The sequence below is a fragment of the Podarcis erhardii genome (genome assembly GCF_964252035.2).
Source record: "Podarcis erhardii genome assembly, chromosome: 2".
Taxonomy (NCBI): Eukaryota; Metazoa; Chordata; class Lepidosauria; order Squamata; family Lacertidae; genus Podarcis; species Podarcis erhardii.
Window position 1 is genome coordinate 25650548 of NC_138498.1, and position 17269 is coordinate 25667816.

At 45.3% G+C, this 17269-nt stretch overlaps 1 protein-coding gene across 3 annotated transcripts in view; it reads left to right on the plus strand.

Annotated features, from left to right (window-relative positions):
• Positions 1 to 17269, plus strand: part of MAP2K6 (mitogen-activated protein kinase kinase 6) — an 82543-nt gene that overhangs the window by 26465 nt on the left and 38809 nt on the right. For 2 of the 3 annotated variants that reach the window (XM_081849883.1, XM_081849884.1), the window contains exon 2: positions 15714 to 15780. In XM_081849883.1, the coding sequence (XP_081706009.1) occupies positions 15714 to 15780 (67 nt within the window). Of the gene's footprint in view, positions 1 to 11662; positions 11763 to 15713; positions 15781 to 17269 lie in introns of those variants that run through there. The other variant, XM_081849882.1, reaches the window with a different exon arrangement.

Here is a 17269-nt window from a genome sequence, read left to right on the forward strand (position 1 = left end):
TTTTCGAATCCCAGAATATAAATAAATTGCAGAATTAAGCCTGCCATGGAATGCAACAGTAAAACACAACAAAAGCCAATAACACCCACCCTCTCATTTTTTAAAACTTCATTTCCTCATTCCCTCTTAACAACAGACGTGGTCCAGTGCTGAAACTGACCCATTTTCAAACAAATCAGTGGGGCTCTGCATGCTGCGGTGGGGTGGAAATCCCTAGTGTAAAGTATTTCCTTATTTCGAATGATGTTAATAGATAGCAGTATATAAATCAGTATCAACAAAAACATCATTCTAGAGGGTACTACATAGTACCCTCCAAATGTTCATATACAGGGAACATCAGCTGTCTGATCTCCAGCAAGCAATGTGTTAAACGCAAGACTGATGTAACAGCTCTAAGAGAGGCTTGATTGATTTAGGAAATAAAAGTGGAGTTAGCAGGATACGAGGGCCTGTTGAAAGGGGAAGAAAACAAGTGCCAGGATTTGCGCTAGATGGGATGATGGCCATTCTCTTCTGAGACTGAATGATTAATAGAAAACTGAGTCATCTTTCCAGGATTTCCTGGCTTGTAATAGAGGGGGTGGGATTATTATGTATAGCCAACTCTTGTTTGCGGGTTTTTGAAAAGACAATTGGCTGTTTGGAGGCCACACTATAACATGTGTTGCAGTGAGATTATCTGTATGTCAGGAAGTAGTAATTGTGGTTCATGGTCCTTGTGGGGAGGGGTCCATTGACCAGCACTTGTTGACATATGCATACTTTGACATCTGTAAATTTTCCAGTGCATTCTTTGTCACTAGACTTTGGACACTGGGCTTTACACATGCCAGATTACTGTGCAATAAATAACAAAAATGGCAAGTGTGTGTGTGTGTGTGTGTGTGTGCTGACCATGGAAGCTGCTGAATGCACAAAGATATCAAAAGATACAGAGTGAAATCAAACAATACTACAGTGGTACCTCGAGTTACAGACTCTTCAGGTTACAGACTCTGCTAACCCAGAAATAGTACCTCGGGTTAAGAACTTTGCTTCAGGATGAGAACAGAAATCGCCCAGCAGCTGTCAGAGGCCCCATTAGCTAAAGTGGTACCTAAGGTTAAGAACAGTTTCAGGTTCAGAACGGACCTCCGGAACAAATTAAGTTCTTAACCCGAGGTACCACTGTACTCCCAACTACTAAAAAACCTGGAAAACTCTCTAGCTAGATACCTATCTTAACTGTATTACATCACTTTACAGAATAGCAGCACTTGGGTTTCCAGATATATACATAATAATACACAGCTATTACTCTATTTTTCTTTGCTCACCCTCACTAATCTCAAGGGATAGGACTTTTAAATGAAGTGTGTTGTCTGATAAAGCAATTTAATTTTAAGTTTAAATTTTTCCAGGTGGTTGGTTTTGTTTTTTAAAATCACCATTGCAGAGCTTCCTGTTTAGTTAATCTTATTTTTCCTAAGCACAGCCAAGCCTTTACAGCTGTCAGTTGTGAGACTGTGTTATCAGCCGTGATGGATGGCCAATATCACCAGGGTTCTCTGTCTCAGCATAAATGGCTTAGTGAAATTACTGAGAGTTGGTCTTCCATACTACATGTTTTTTTGTCCTTCATACTTAGAAGCCTTTTTAAAATTTCTAGATACTATTTTATTGTGATAGAACACCTTTACCGGGCTTAATTTTGATGGTACAGTGGTGCCCCGCAAGAGGAATGCCTCGCAAGACGGAAAACCCGCTAGACGAAAGGGTTTTCTGTTTTGGAGGTGCTTCGCAAAACGAATTTCCTATGGGCTTGCTTCGCAAGACGAAAATGTCTTGTGAGTTCCTGCGGTTTTTTTCCCCTTCCCCCCCTTTTTCTAAGCCGCTAAGCCGCTCATCAGCTGATCCGCTAAGCCGCTTATCAGCTGATCCGCTAAGCCGCTTATCAGCTGATCCGCTAAGCCGCTTATCAGATGATCCGATAAGCTGATAAGCCGCTAATAGCGCTAATCCGCTAAGCAGCTAATGGGCTTGCTTCGCAAGAAGAAAAAACCGCAAGACGAAGAGACTCACGGAATGGATTCTTTTCATCTTGCGAGGCACCACTGTAGTCTGATTTTGTTTTGTTTGACTTGTAGGGTTTCACTTTTTTACATGGGTTGCCACAAGGATCTGTGCAAAGGGGAATTTCAAAAATTGACCTCATGCCATGATTTGATGAAGAATTCATTAGCTGGTTTTTATTTTTTTATTTTAATCCTTTGTTTTTCTGCTTTTTTAAAAAAATCCTTCATTCTGGTTTTTACATACTATGTTTTGTATGGTATTGTGAATACTGACAATACCATATAAAACATAGTGTATAAAAACCAGAATGAAGGTTTTTAAAAAAGCAGAAAAACAAAGGATTATAATAAAAAAAATAAAAAGTTGGAAGGGACCCTGAGAAACATCTAGTCTAACCTTCTGAAATGCAGGAATATGCAGATGTCCCATACAGGGATCAAACTTGCAGCCTTGGTGTTATCAGTACCCAATCTAACCAAGTGAGTTATCCAAGTACATAATTTGTATTTGAAAATGTGCTATGTTGCACAATATATCTTTGAGCTTGTTTCAAATTTTGCAAAAGCCATAGGCAATGAATGAATGAATCTTTATTTGCGCTGGCCATCGGTCATAGCAATAAAACAACAATACGATATTCAAAGAATAGAAATAAAAAGTCAATTATATAAAATAGATTTTAGAGTTTTGAATCAATAGTCAAAGAGTGGATCTTATTCTGATTGCCCCAGCTAAAAACCTTGCAACCTTTGCTGTCACCTGCTCATCTTGATCTCCCAATAGAAAGGACACTGTGGTAGTGGTTGGGTGACCTGGAATGGACAGTAAAAGAGGGGTGATAATCTCATTCCTCAGGTCTTTTTATTTTATTTTAAATATTTATTAAATTTTTATAGAAGAGAAAACACATAACAACCAAAAAAGTAAAGAAAAACAAAACATAATCAAAAATACACATAAAACAGATCAGAAAAACAAAATACAAGAAAAATAAAATTCCACCCAACAAAAGGAAAAATAAAAACTCCAGCCTTCAAATTCATACTTAATTAACTTTCTTTTTTGACTTCCTCACGCCTCCCTTTTTTGTATTCCTCTTTACCCAATCAAATACAGCAAATCCTTACCCTCTTTACAATATTCCTCATTCCTCAGGTCTTTATAAAGAGTGCAAGCCAGAAGGGTATGCGCCACCGATTCGGTACTGCCATCTCCACAGGGACATAAGTGTTTTTCGTATGGAATCTGTTGGAATCGTCCCTCAAGTACAGCCGAGGGCAATACATTCAATCTTGTGAGAGTAAAAGCATGTCTGTATTTTAGAATTGGTAGGTTACGCAGATAGGGTTCCAGAGTCGTAATGGGAAGGTAGAAAATAGTCATACCATGGGCAAAATTTCCTTATTGTGGCCAAGTTGTTCTGATGCTCGATATCATTCAGGCGCTGACCGTATGCAATGAAAGCTTGTCCCAGCCTGAAACACGCCCCCCCCCCCGTGTTCTAAGGTTGCTGCTGGCATTACTGGGTGAAGACCCCTTTATGCCAGGGTTTGCTAACCCATGGTCAGCCCTTCAAGGGCTGCGTGTAAAGATGAGCATGGCCAATTTTGAATTTTTTAAAATTTATTTTTATTAGGGATAATTTTGAGGGAGCCCTGGGCAGTCAGAAAAATCACAGCAAGGGACACATGAAAATGTTCAGTAATAACTAAATGAAAATATTAAAGCGGAAAATTTTTGGGAAGCCACGAAACAAATATTCTATTTTGTGTTACCCACCCCACCCCCACCCCAGCCAGAGGACATTCTGATTGTAAGTGCAGAGTGCAAATTTATCAAATAAATACTTTAAAAAAAAAGTTTACACAGACCAAGATTTGGGTAGTTGAACTCCATATATATATATATATATATTTATTGAGTGGGTTAATTGCAATTTTTCATATAAATCGGCTGCTTGAAATCTCACCAAAATGATTTGCAAGCCAGCCCCCAAGTAGATTCTTCTTCTGCAGGTGCTAGAAAGAATCGGACTTTCCTCACACGAGGGGTAATGTTTTGAGACGCAAGTAACCATGCCGTGCTCTGAACTGAGACTGTACAAACATCCCTGCAATTTTCACAGTTCATCTAGTGCACTTCAACCCTCACTAGCAACAACCTTGTTATTTTAGTTTTGCCTCCCCTCCCTCCAAATTGCACTTTGTAGAATATAATCCTCACTGTATGCTATGAACTGTGGAATGTTGTCACGGCACAAACCTTGCAGGTGGCCTGTTTGCACTGATAAAACTGGTATCAGTGGCTTTGGAGATGGTAGCAAACTTACTGAAATGCTTTACGATGTAATTTCCCCCCCACTGTATATCCCCACTTCTTCTGGCTTGGGTATGCATTGGGTTAGATTTTTTTTCAGTAGCTGCCTGCTAGTAAGCTATGTACTGTGTTACTTCTGTTTTGCCACTTAAGGCAAAGAACATGAAAGGAACAAATGGAGTTTGCCCAGATGATGTACTCTGGCACTTGTGTTTCCTGAGGAGAGGCAAAGATAGATTTGACTGTCTGGACTGGAGTTAAAGGGAAACATAAAAATAAATAAATATGCCACCCAGTTTTCTTCTATACTCCTAGTGTGCACTGAATGTTAAAACGTTTCCCTAAGTTCTTTTTTAAAAACCAAGGCCCAAATATTCAACATTTGTGCAGAGATTCAGGGCAACTGTTCTTAAAGTTCATGTGATGCAGCCCTTTTGGATTATGCCAATCCATTTAGGTCAGGGGTCAGCAAACTTTTCCAGCAGGGGGCCGGTCCACTGTTGCTCAGACCTTGTGGGGGGCCGGACTGTATTTTTTTGGGGTAAAAAATGAACGAATTCCTACGCCCCACAAATAACCCAGAGATGCATTTTAAATAAAAGGGCACATTCTGCTCATGTAAAAACATGTTGATTCCCGGACTGTTCGCGGGCCGGGTTTAGAAGGCGATTGGGCCGGATCTGGCCCCCGGGCCTTAGTTTGCCTACCCATGATTTAGGTGGAGGTGGTTTGAAGAAGAAGAGTTTGGATTTGATATCCCACCTTTCACTCCCTTTAAGGAGTCTCAAAGCGGCTAACATTCTCCTTTCCCTTCCTGCCCCACAACAAACACTCTGTGAGGTGAGTGGGGCTGAAAGACTTCAAAGAAGTGTGACTGGCCCAAGGTCACCCAGCAGCTGCATGTGGAGAAGCGGAGACACGAACCCGGTTCCCCAGATTACGAGACTACCACTCTTAACCACTACACCACACTGTGCAAATGCTACTACAGTCGTACCTCGGAAGCCAAACACCTTGTGACTTGCACGTTTTGGCTCCCGAACGCCGCAAACCTGGAAGTGAGTGTTCCGGTTTGCGAACATTCTTTGGAACCTGAATGTTTGACGCGGCTTCCGATTGGCTGCAGGAGCTTCCTGCAGCCAATTGGAAGCTGTGCCTTGGTTTCCGAACGTTTTGGAAGTCGAGTGGACTTCCGGAACGGATTCCGTTCGACTTCCGAGGTACGACTGTAAAGTGGTACCTCAGGTTACAGACGCTTCAGGTTACAGACTCCGCTAACCCAGAAATAGTACCTCAGGTTAAGAACTTTGCTTCAGGATGAGAACAGAAATCGTGCTCTGGTGGCGTGGCAGCAGCAGGAGGCTGAAGTGGTGCTTAAGGTTAAGAACGGACCTCTGGAACGAATTAAGTACTTAACCCGAGGTACCACTGTACTCCATATCAGAAGTCTGATCTGTAGAAAGCTAATGGATCATATTGAACTGCCTCTCCCCCACCGCCTTCTGAATCTGCAGCAGGGCCGTCTTACCCATAGGCGCTAGGGGTGTGGGGCACCCGGGCACCGGGCTCTCAGGGGCACCAGGCCGAGAGTCCGGGGTCTGAGAGTTGAGTCCTGGGAAGAGCCCATCCTCCGGTTGGAGTGCCACGGCAGGCTCTTCTGCTGCAGGTGGCTCTGCGCCGCAAGTTTGGGGCTGACCGAGCCAGCAAGACGCTGAGGCAGCCAGCTGGCTCTGGCCTCCTGTGCACCTGGGACTGGGCAACCTGGGGGAGGGGGGCGCCGGGCGGATCTTTGCACCCCGGCGCCGCATATGCTTAAGACAGCCCTGATCTGCAGTTACAGGTAGTGAAGCTGGGGAATGTTTCTGCTTTGGTGAGTAGCTGACAGTTAGTGGACAGTATTGAAGCTTAAGTGGCTTGTTTGAAGGCAGCCCTTTATAGATCCCAGGAATCAGGACATGGTAGCTCTTGGAACCAGTGTATTCCCCCCAATGGGCTTGTCATAACAAAGGAGGCCATTATGAATGAATGTAGCATTAGTCAGTTTCGCTATAACAGCAGCAGTAGCAGCAGTCTCTAGGAGTGCCAATATACCACCCAGTGTGGGGTGTGAAGTTCATGATGTATTGAAAACAGGCTACACTTTTTCAGCTTCTGAGGCTTACTGTAAACAACTGGGATTAGGGAAAGTGATCCTAGAAGCTGCAAGCTGAAACTCTTGGCAATGTTCTTGCTTGGAAACATTGGCGTCTCTCAGCATTTAAAAGACTTCCATTCTGCCTTTCCTAGATATGCTGAGACCCAGTACACGCTCCTCCCATCGTGCAAACAAGTGAACAAGCCCAGGAGCCTTGGTTAACCAGAGCTTCCAGTTAACATCAAAATCAGGAGCTATGATTAATGACTTCTAAATTAGCCAGGATCTGGAAGCCAGCGCTAAACCATGGCTTTTTTCTGGTTTCTTCAGATGCTGTTAACCATTTGTGATGATACCCTTGTTTAGAAGCTGCCTTTTAGGGCAAAGCCTTCACAAAGCATCTTAGCTAATCATGAAATGAAATACATTTTGAAACAACGAAGAATCCACATGATAAAATGTTTTTATGGTTTGATGGTTTGATGGTTTGATTGTTGATTGTTGTTAGCCGCCCTGAGCCCGGCTTCGGCTGGGGAGGGCGGGATATAAATAAAATTTATTATTATTATTATTATTATTTTAAACGTGTGGATCAGTTAGTTAAACAAAAATGAATAGCATTTTGGAACCAGATCAATCACAAAGCCTGTGTCATAAAGAAACCTCATTTTAAAAAAACAGTACGATAGATAGGAGAGAGAGAAAGAAGGAGGAAAAAGAAAGAGAAATTAGATATGTTGGCCCTCCACAGAGCTTGAAATGAATTGGATTTCCATAACCTGGAGACGTCTCCAAATAGACACAACCAGTTAAGATGCCATCACTATGCCATGAATTGGATTTTCTTTACATTGAACCATGTTTGTTGGTTCACCTGGTTCAGAAGAAATCATTTTGAGGTGTGTACAGTCTGCTTAAATATTCACTATCTTTAATAATATGTGCCGTACACAGACTTTGTCTTCTTCACTTCTCACTCCTGTCTCTATACCATTTATGAAGACAGAAATCCAATAGAGATCATTCAAGTCCATGTCTACCTGATCCCTATTTGCATGTTTTTGACAAAGATGGGCCGGGCTACCCACTAGCCAGCATGGTATTAGGTGACCAAACTTCGAAGGAAGGAATAAGGAATGCACTTAGAGTGCATTTCTGAATTCTGTCCTTCCTTTCGCAGGTCTGGTTTGAAACCATGTCCGCAAGGAGGACAATTTTTGAATGCAAGTCGGTCTGCAAAGGAAGATTCCTGCGGAAAGTGGGTCCTGTTTTCTGCAGGGACCAGTGACACGTGGGAGCTCAAAATTGAGAACTCTCAAAAGCAGCCAATTCCAGCAAGGCTTACATTTGACGCCTGTCAGTTGAGAAGTACACACTGCAAGCCCAACTTCCAGAAGGGATTGGTGCCACTTGAGAGTTTCTGAGTGGACCCCAACGCAGTGAGGCTTGCTATTAAAAGGCACTGAATACAACCCCTGCTTGCCAAGGAACTATTGAGAGTGCACTTTGAGACTCCTGATTGTTCCTTCACAGCCAAGTCTTTACCGCATTGCATCAGGTGTGGGATGCAGAAAACAGCCTCACGGGCCAAATTAGGATCCCCTGCCGAGCCAAATTTGGCTCATGCGCTGGAGGTTCCCTGTTCCTGCTCTAAAATGAATGCGGTTGCAGAAAGAGAATGACCAATATATTGGTAAACCCAAGGATTCACAAACACAGCAGTTGCCAAATAGCCCCCTAATCTTCTTTCTTGATACCTAAGCAAATAAGACCATCATTATAGATCATTATCTAGGACTGTTAGTTAATGATTCTAGCACAGCCAAGTTAATAGCTGCCTTGCCTGTGCTGGAATCATTAAGTAACAGCCCTGGAAAATGATCCGTAATGATGGTCTTATTTTGAAGATAACTTTCCTGCCCCCCCCCCTTTATATAACAAGAATACAAAGCTGAAAATGAATGAACTGCAACTAAAATATTACGTTCATTTTTCACATAGTCTAGTCCTTCCCCTGCCCATCCCCCCTAATATTCTTAAGAGGGTCTCTTCTCCAGTCTTCAGAGAGTAGCTGGAAGTGGGGAGGCAGAAAAAGGTCCTCCTTTCCTTCAGTCCACAGTTTTAATCTAAAATCTTAAGCACAGTACTGTGCCCAGAGCTTAGAAACTGCTTGCACGAATGAAGTTCCCTCTCACAAAATGCGCCTAGAACAATGGGTGTTTCAAATACTGCTTTACATGCTTGCCAGAAAGATTACTTTGATTTTAAATTGGGGCAAGCATTCGGGAAAGTGACTTTGACAGTCCCACCCACAATTGAACCCATTCCCCCACTTTTTGTGTGTGACTCTGCACGATTTTACGCACTATTTCCAAAATGTAACCCCTGTGAAAGTTGAGAGCTGCCTGCAAACTGCATTCACTTAAGACATACAAGCAACAAAAACCAATCACAGCTGAAAGACTAAATCCCTTTCCTTGGTGCTAACTCTTCTAGTACCGTCCCACAAACAAAATTTTAAAAACTGCTAATATTGACCCAAGTTTTCTGTCTTTTGAACTGCCTACCAGGGCAGCCTTTGGGCTGATCTGTATGTTATCTGTTGCCCGTACAGGAAACCGCAGTCATATTTTGACGCAAATATGTTTAGTATCCCAGATAGGTGGGTTGGGCAGCTGATGTGAGCAATGGGAAATAATGGAAATCAGTGTCTGTAGGAAAGGATAATGCAGGAAGCAGGCCTCATTGTTCCTCCAGCGAACCTTTCACACTTCAGTTTTTCCTACCTGGTTGTTGTTGGTTTTTTTTTTTAATAGTCTCCAAGATGAATGGAAGCATGGCCTAGCTGCAGTCAGCTTGAATACAGGGCTCAGGAATGTCTGTTTCTGCTTTGTGGTTGCTATGCCCGTGTTTGTCTCATTGCCCTGTCATTAGCATTCCGTAGATGACACCATTAGCAGATCAAGCAGGATTTCATGTGTGTTAGGCTGGGAGGGTGGAAAAGGGTTGGCTGGTTGTTGTAATGCTCTGATGTTGTAACGAAAGAGGCGCTGAGCCAGTTTGAGACGGTTGTTAAGTGGAGGTCCTCAGGTTTGCTCAGAGGCAAGTACGCAGGTGTCAAGGCAAGTTGCCAGATCAGGGGGATTTCTGTGAGATTGGAGGAGTATCAGTGCTTCATATTAACATGCCAAAAACCTAGTAAAGTGAAAAGGGAGGCGTGTGTGCGTGCGTGCATGCGCACACGCGCGCGCACACTGTATTTCATAGTGCTGCCTTTTTCATTTTCTTAAGCAGGTAAAGAGAATCCATTCTGTACTTTGCAACTTCAAAAGGTGGAATTAAAGCATCAAGACAAAGGTGGAAAACCTGCCATGGCTATGTAATTGTGTTTGTGGGTGATATATGACATAGAAACCACAGTGCTAAGCGATATATACTGTAGTTTCTGCCTATAAAACGTCCCCATGTATAAGATGCCCCCTATTTTGGGGGACTCCAGTTTAAGAAAATGGGGAAGATACTATCTGTGTATAAGACGAGCCCAGATTTTGAACATTATTTCAGAGTAAAAAAAATAGTCTTATAGATGGAAACGTATGGTAAATTGCTGAAATTATCAATATACACAAAACAGGAAGGATGTCTTATTTCAAACAAATCCCTAACAAATATTGGTGCGAAATCTCCCCAGACAACCTGTTTCTTGGGTGGCTATTGATTTTAAGTATTGAACTTAATGGTAAGCCTGCAGAAACGGTGGTTCATTAATTCAGTCTCTGTAGAAAAGTCATAAATATCAAGTATTCGTTGCACCTATAACTGAAATCTTAAATTAAGGATAGTTGAGATACATATACACTGATTGAGAGTACCGCTTGTGTGATAATTTATTGAGGTTTTAAAAAAAAAAAATTAAAAAGGGACAGTAGCAGAGGAACCCTCTCCGGCACCCAGGGCAGGGAGAATTGCCTGGTGGCGCATGCGCGACGTCCTTACAGATTGCACACGTGTGGCATCCCGGACGGACTGCACATATGCGGCATCCCATATGGACTGCATATGTGCGGCATCCTGTACGAAGTGTGTGTGTGTTGCATCCCGTATGGAGTGCGCACGTGCGGCAGCCTGTACGGTGGCCATGTGGAGTGGCAGCCTGTATGCGCGGCGTCCATACTGGCTGCGTGCACCCTTGGCCACTACAGCTGGGGGGAGGCAGGAGCCATCTTGTCACACACACCCCAGGGTGGCACCCGGGGCGGCCCGCTCCCTCTGCCCCCCACTTCGTATGCCCCTAGACAGTACCCTGTGCAACTCTGTGCATGCACTGGGAACTTGCGTCCTGGTTAGAAATGACTGAAGCCTGAAGAGGGTAATGCAAACTCTTCAGGCCAGAGAGGTATCACAAGCTCCTCTGGTGTTTGGATTTTTGAGAGGGCAGGGATGCCATAGGCTTGTTTTAGAGGGCCCATTGTGTCCCTGGTGAGAGATGTCCTCTGAGTCTATGGCTTCTTCCCCTCAGGATGGGAGCCTGATCCCTGGGTCATAACACTTTAGGCCACAAAATGTCTTGGGCCTGTCCTCACTGAACCATGACACAGACATTCTGAAGGGCTTTAACACTTGACCATCATCATTTTATTTTTGTTTTTGTTTTGTTTCCTCACCAGGGGTAGGTTGCAGCAATTTAGAAACAAGATATTAAACACAATACACAGTTTAAAAGAAATTAACATCACAAGGGGTACGGTAGGCCCTGAAACATATCAAATATCTTCTAAAAAAAAAAGGAAACCCAAGACTTGATTTTATTCCCACCCTACCCCAAATCTCCTTATTGCAGCCATGCTGGGAATATACTTCCTTCTTTCCCCCCCCCTTATTCCCATTGTTACAGTTGAATTTGACTTGGATTTTTTTTTTAAGGGGTTTGTTGTTCTCTGTGCTCCCTAGCAACCTGTAATTCCCAGCTACTTGGGCAAATGAAGGTATGTGTTTGCAGAGTGGCACCTTCATTCCTTTTTTTTTTAATTTTGCCAACCCAGACATGTTGCAATGACTGGAAGCTACAGGCTAAATATCAAGAGAGGCATTTTTTAACGAGGAGAGTTAATTGACGAATGTTGCAATCAACGCCTGAGGAGGTGGTATGGTGGTTTGTCCATCATTTTGATGTTGCTGAAAACAAGCAGCCCTCTTTTAAGGCTTAGAACTGGAGAACCATGGTTTCCTGATTTTGTTCAAAATGAAACCGAATGTGTGTGGTAGTGGGATTGTTATTATTATTATTATTATTACTGTATTATTATTATTTATTGAATTTATATACTGCCCTATACCTGGAGGTCTCAGGGCAGTTCAGGGACGCATATAATGTGATTTGTATCTATTGTGCCAGCACCACCAGTCTTTTACTTCTGGCTGTCAGAAAGGTGGGGTGAGAGGAAAGACACAAAACGGCCTCGCAGATTTTCTCTACACTTGTTCCTGTATTTGACTTTGGGGGGGGGGTAGAGGGAAGGGGATCCTTCTACCTGACACCTGAAATCGAACAATCATAATAGCAATAGAAATGCCATTGAATTCCTTCCAATATTTTGTAGCGTCCCCACATCCCCCTGACCACGCCTGTGTAAAACACAACAGATGCACCAGGGCCACAAACACCAAAACACTACCACCAAAATAACCAGGAACACTTACTTCTCACATGGGGGGGGGGGTCAAGGAAGTGACAGTCTGACTGGAGAATCTCCTGATATTGTCTTATCCTGCCTCCCTTCCTCTCACCTTTCCTTCCCAGAGGGCAGATTGTCTTTGTGGGGATTGTGGAGGGGACAGTCCAAGTCTTCAAATATCTTGCCTTCTGTATGGATTTGTCTCATAGTGCAGAGTGCAGTTTTGCCATTTGTAGTCAACCTGCTTTCTGCTCTTGCCGCATCCGGCTGCATGGCTTTCGCCCCTGAGTCTACATGCCTCCCCGGGAGTGTCCCTATTGTTGGCTACAAAAGGGTCAAAAAATATGGATTCGCATCTGTACTCCTGACCTGAGGCTTTGTCCTGTAACTACTTCCTCCCCTGAAGAACTGGAACTTGATGCTACAATAGATCTGCATATTACACCTTCTGCAGGGGGGCCAACTTGAATAAAATATTGGGGTGGTGTGGGTAAGCCGCGCTCCATGCAATCGATCACAAGGCATGGCACAGATGGGAATTCCCCTCAACTTGGGGGAGGTCCCCCTCAAATATTTTATGGGGGGGGTACCTCAGCCCCTAGGAGCCCTAAAGGGCCTTGGCCCAGTATTCTGGAAGGAGCTTCTCCACCACCATTGCTTGGCCTGGACACTGAGGTCTAGCTCTGAGAGTCTTCTGGCGGATCCCTCACTGCGAGAAGTAAAGCTACAGGGGACCAGGCAAAGGGCCTTCTCGGTAGTGGCACCTGCCCTGTGGAACGCCCTTCCATCAGATGTTAAGGAGGTTAGTAACTATACAACCTTTAGAAGACATCTGAAGGCAGCCCTGTATCAGGAAGTTTTTAATGTTTGAGGTCTTACTATGTTTTTATATGTGCTGTAAGCTGCCCAGACTGGGACGCAGGTGGCTCGGTGGTTCAAATCCCTGTGACGGGGTGAGCTCCCGTTGCTCGGTCCCAGCTCCTGCCAACCTAGCAGTTTGAAAGCATGTCAAAGTGCAAGTAGATAAATAGGAACCGCTCCGGCGGGAAGGTAAACGGCGTTTCCATGCGCTGCTCTGGTTCGCCAGAAGCGGCTTAGTCATGCTGGCCACATGACCCGGAAGCTGTATGCCGCCTCCCTCGGCCAATAAAGCGAGATGAGCCCCGCAATCCCAGAGTTGGCCACGACTGGACCTAATGGTCAGGGGTACCTTTACCTTTAAGCTGCCCAGAGTGGCTGGGGAAACGCAGACAGATGTGCGAGGTATATATTATTGTTGTTGTTGTTGCTACTGTATTTTTCGTCCCATAGGACGCTCCGTCCCATAAGACGCACCTACTTTTGGGGGGGGGGAAATAAAGGAAAAATTGTTTTCCTTTATTTCCCCCCCCCAAAACCAGGTCGGGGAACAGTGGGATGGCGGTGCTGCGCCTCCCCGCTGTCCCCCGAGCTTGTGGGGCTGGCCGATGTCTGCCTGGGTGGCAGGCTACTGTTGCACGTCAGCAGGCTACTGTTGCACGTCGGGCAGCAGGCTACTGTCCACAGCATGGGGAGCCCTCTGTTTCAGGGCGCCCCACGCGCCCCCCTGTGCGCAAGGCTTGCCGACACCTGCGAAGCACGGGGCGTCCTCCGGAGGGCTCCCCGTGCTCCGCACTGCAGGCTGCCGCCCGCAAGCCCTGCGCGCCCGGGGGGAGATCCCCCAGGTGCGCAAGGCTTGCCGACACCAGCGCGGAGCACGGGGCGGTTTCCGAAGGGCGCCCCGTGCTCCGCGCTGCCGGCTGCCGCCCGCAAGCCTTGCGCTCCCGGGGGAGATCCCCCGGGTGCGCAAGGCTTGCTGACACCAGCGCGGAGCACGGGGCGTCCTCCGAAGGGCTCCCCGTGCTCCGCGCTGCAGGCTGCCGCCCGCAAGCCCTGCGCGCCCGGGGGGAGATCCCCCAGGTGCGCAAGGCTTGCCGACACCAGCGCGGAGCACGGGGCGGTTTCCGAAGGGCGCCCCGTGCTCCGCGCTGCCGGCTGCCGCCCGCAAGCCTTGCGCTCCCGGGGGAGATCCCCCGGGTGCGCAAGGCTTGCTGACACCAGCGCGGAGCACGGGGCGTCCTCCAAAGGGCGCCCCATGCTCCGCGCTGCCGGCTGCCGCCCGCAAGCCATACGCGCCGGGGGGAGATCCCCCGGGTGCGCAAGGCTTGCCAACACCAGCGCTTCTGGGTGCCAGCAAGGTCTCCGCTAGCCGTGGGAGAGCCGCGCGGCTCTCCCAGGGCTAGCGGAGTGCTACGCTAATCCCAAAGCTTGGGGCGAGCGGAGCTCAGCGCGCCCCAAGCTTCTGGGTGCCGGCAAGGTCTCCGCTAGCCTTGGGAGAGCTGGGTCTCCCACGGCTAGTGGATAGCTTCCTGAAGCCTGGAGAGCGAGAGGGGTCGGTGCACACCGACCCCCCTCGCTCTCCAGGCTTCAGGGAAAGCCTGCATTCGCCCCATAGGACGCACACACATTTCCCCTTCATTTTTGGAGGGGAAAAAGTGCGTCTTATAGGGCGAAAAATACGGTATATTGTTGTTGTTGTTGCGAGCTATATATTATTATTGTCGTTGTCGTTGTTGTTGCTATGTTGTTGTTGTTGTTGTTGCTATGTTGTTGTTGTTGTTGTTGTTGTTGTTGTTGTTGTTGTTGTTGTTGTTGTTGTTGTTGTTGTTATGGATTTGGCTTCTATGCCTGTCTGGCTTGGCTAGTGTAACCTATTGCTTTTTCCTGTGTTGATGCTTTAATGTAGTTTGGGCTAACATGGTAGCCTTTTAACAGTGTTCAGTTTGAAGGGATTTAAAGAAGAGTTTGGCAGGTCAGTGTATAAACAATTGCTTGTTGCGCAATCCATGTGCCTGCTTAATAGAGACTCACTCCTTCAGACCCAGCCACCCAGTTTCTGTGCTAATCAAGTCTCCGTTTTGCCCTTAGGATAAATTCATTCATTTCTGCAATTTTCATTCCATGTTGCTTCATTTTTGACTCGTGTGGATTTCAAAATACCAGGAGCAGAAAGAATCAGGAAAAGCCCAGGGAAGGGGCTCTGAGCTATTTAAAACTGCAAAGTCTTTCACAGCACCTCTTTTGACTGGAAGACATGATCACAAAGGTGTCCACTTTGGTTTCGCAACTTTCCCCCACCCCAAAACCACCTGCACATTTTCTTTTCCTCTCTCCATATAATGCAATGCTAGAGAGTTAAAAAAATAAATTAAGGAAAGATGGAGATGTCAGGAAGCCATATTATTCTGCTGTGTTGAATGCAGCATTGAGAATATGCAGATGTGTGCCTGAACTGCTGACTGCATCAGTTAGAACCCGAAGTGTATAATCTCAATCCCAACAAAGAAACTTTGTATTTTGAACTCTCTCCTCTTCAGCATTCAGGTGCCTGTGTCAAATTAGACCTGGCACTTAAATCAAGCACTACAAACAAGCCCTGTGCTGCAAGATGTTTCTGAAACCCGAAGAAAAGTTGTTCTTATTTCCCCCCCTCTCTGTTCTTTATTTCACAGGCAGAAAGAAAAACCCAGGGCTGAAAATTCCTAAAGAAGCATTTGAACAACCACAGACGAGCTCTACGTATGTCTTGAAATCTCAGCATGATTGCTTTGGGTTGGGTTGGGGGTGTGTGGAAGCAGGGGTTCATAAATGTAAACTTGGCGTACTAGGCAGCTATTATTTCTGGTCAACACCAATCCCCTCCCTCACTTGAGCCTCCAGGAATGCAGACTCGACATGGAAGTGAGGCAGGGTCCTTTCCCATTTGTGCAGAGTACACAGAGCAAGAAACAGAGGGAGTCTTTCTGCCGCTTGGAACATTCTTCTATTTCTTAACCTGCTTGAAAACTGCAATGGAAGTGAGACCTCCAGGGTATGGATGTGCGTGATCCAGGAGGTTCTGCTTGCTAGAAGGCTAGGCAAGTGGATTTGTGGACGCCTGGCTTGAAGCGATTGTACACAGAATGGGATTCTTCATAGACCTGGTGTTCAGGGTGGTGCGGGAGTGACGAAACAATGGAACAGTCCACAATTGTGCAAGCTAGCGAAAAGAAACTCTGGGTCTGCATTCTAATATTCCAAAGCAAACTTGGAAAAGAAGAGAGAAAGGGAAACCACACTTTAAATTATTTAAATTATTTTTCCATTATTGACTATTTAGAAATATAACAACAACAACAACAACAACAACAACAACAACAACAACAACAACAACAACAACAACAATTTATGTATATCCCGCCCTCCCCAGCCGAAGCCGGGCTCAGAGAGAAAGAAAGTTAATGGCCCAATATTAAGTTGTCTTGCAAACGTGCGCAGTTAGCTTTACCTACCTGCGTAAGTTAACATGATAATATAGTGCAGGGCTTGTTTCAGATGGATTTTGGAAAGAAGATTGGTGATGTGAATGCTCCCTAACAAAGACCACAATGCAGAGAAACAACTCTTGCATGCCTAATGGCCTATTGACGTAAAACATTTTCTGTTGGAAAGCTCAAGGCTGTGTTAGAAGCAGTCCAACATAGTACTTCGGGGACTGTGTTTCAATGAGAAGGTGAAAACCATAGGGTTGTATCCTATGCTACACGCAAGCAGAGTTCTGTCTACACCTTAGAACATCCCCTTCCTTTCCTCTCCCCACATGTCCGAAAAACTGTTCTGGAAAACCTGACTATATTATATGAAGCAGGTGCCAGGACAATGTCATTTTACGTGGTCTTAAAACATTGGCAAGTCCATATAGGTTCTTCACGGACAGGTTTGTGAGGCTGGTGGGAGAGCTTTCCTTTCCTTTCCCCTTACATATAAAAAGAAGGGAGACCAGGTTTCATCAAAGGTATTTTTCTTTATAGCCCCATTTGTAACCATTCTAAGCCCAGTTAGTTGCCTTGAACTGGCTATATCCCAAATATTATTGAACCACATCTCTGAGCAAATAAATAAAAAAAAATTAAAAATTGTTCAGTAGCACCTTAGAGACCAACTAAGTTAGTTCTGGGTATAAGCTTTCGTGTGCATGCACACTTCTTCAGATAGAGGTAGTTCCACCTGGGATTTCCAGTGATACTCT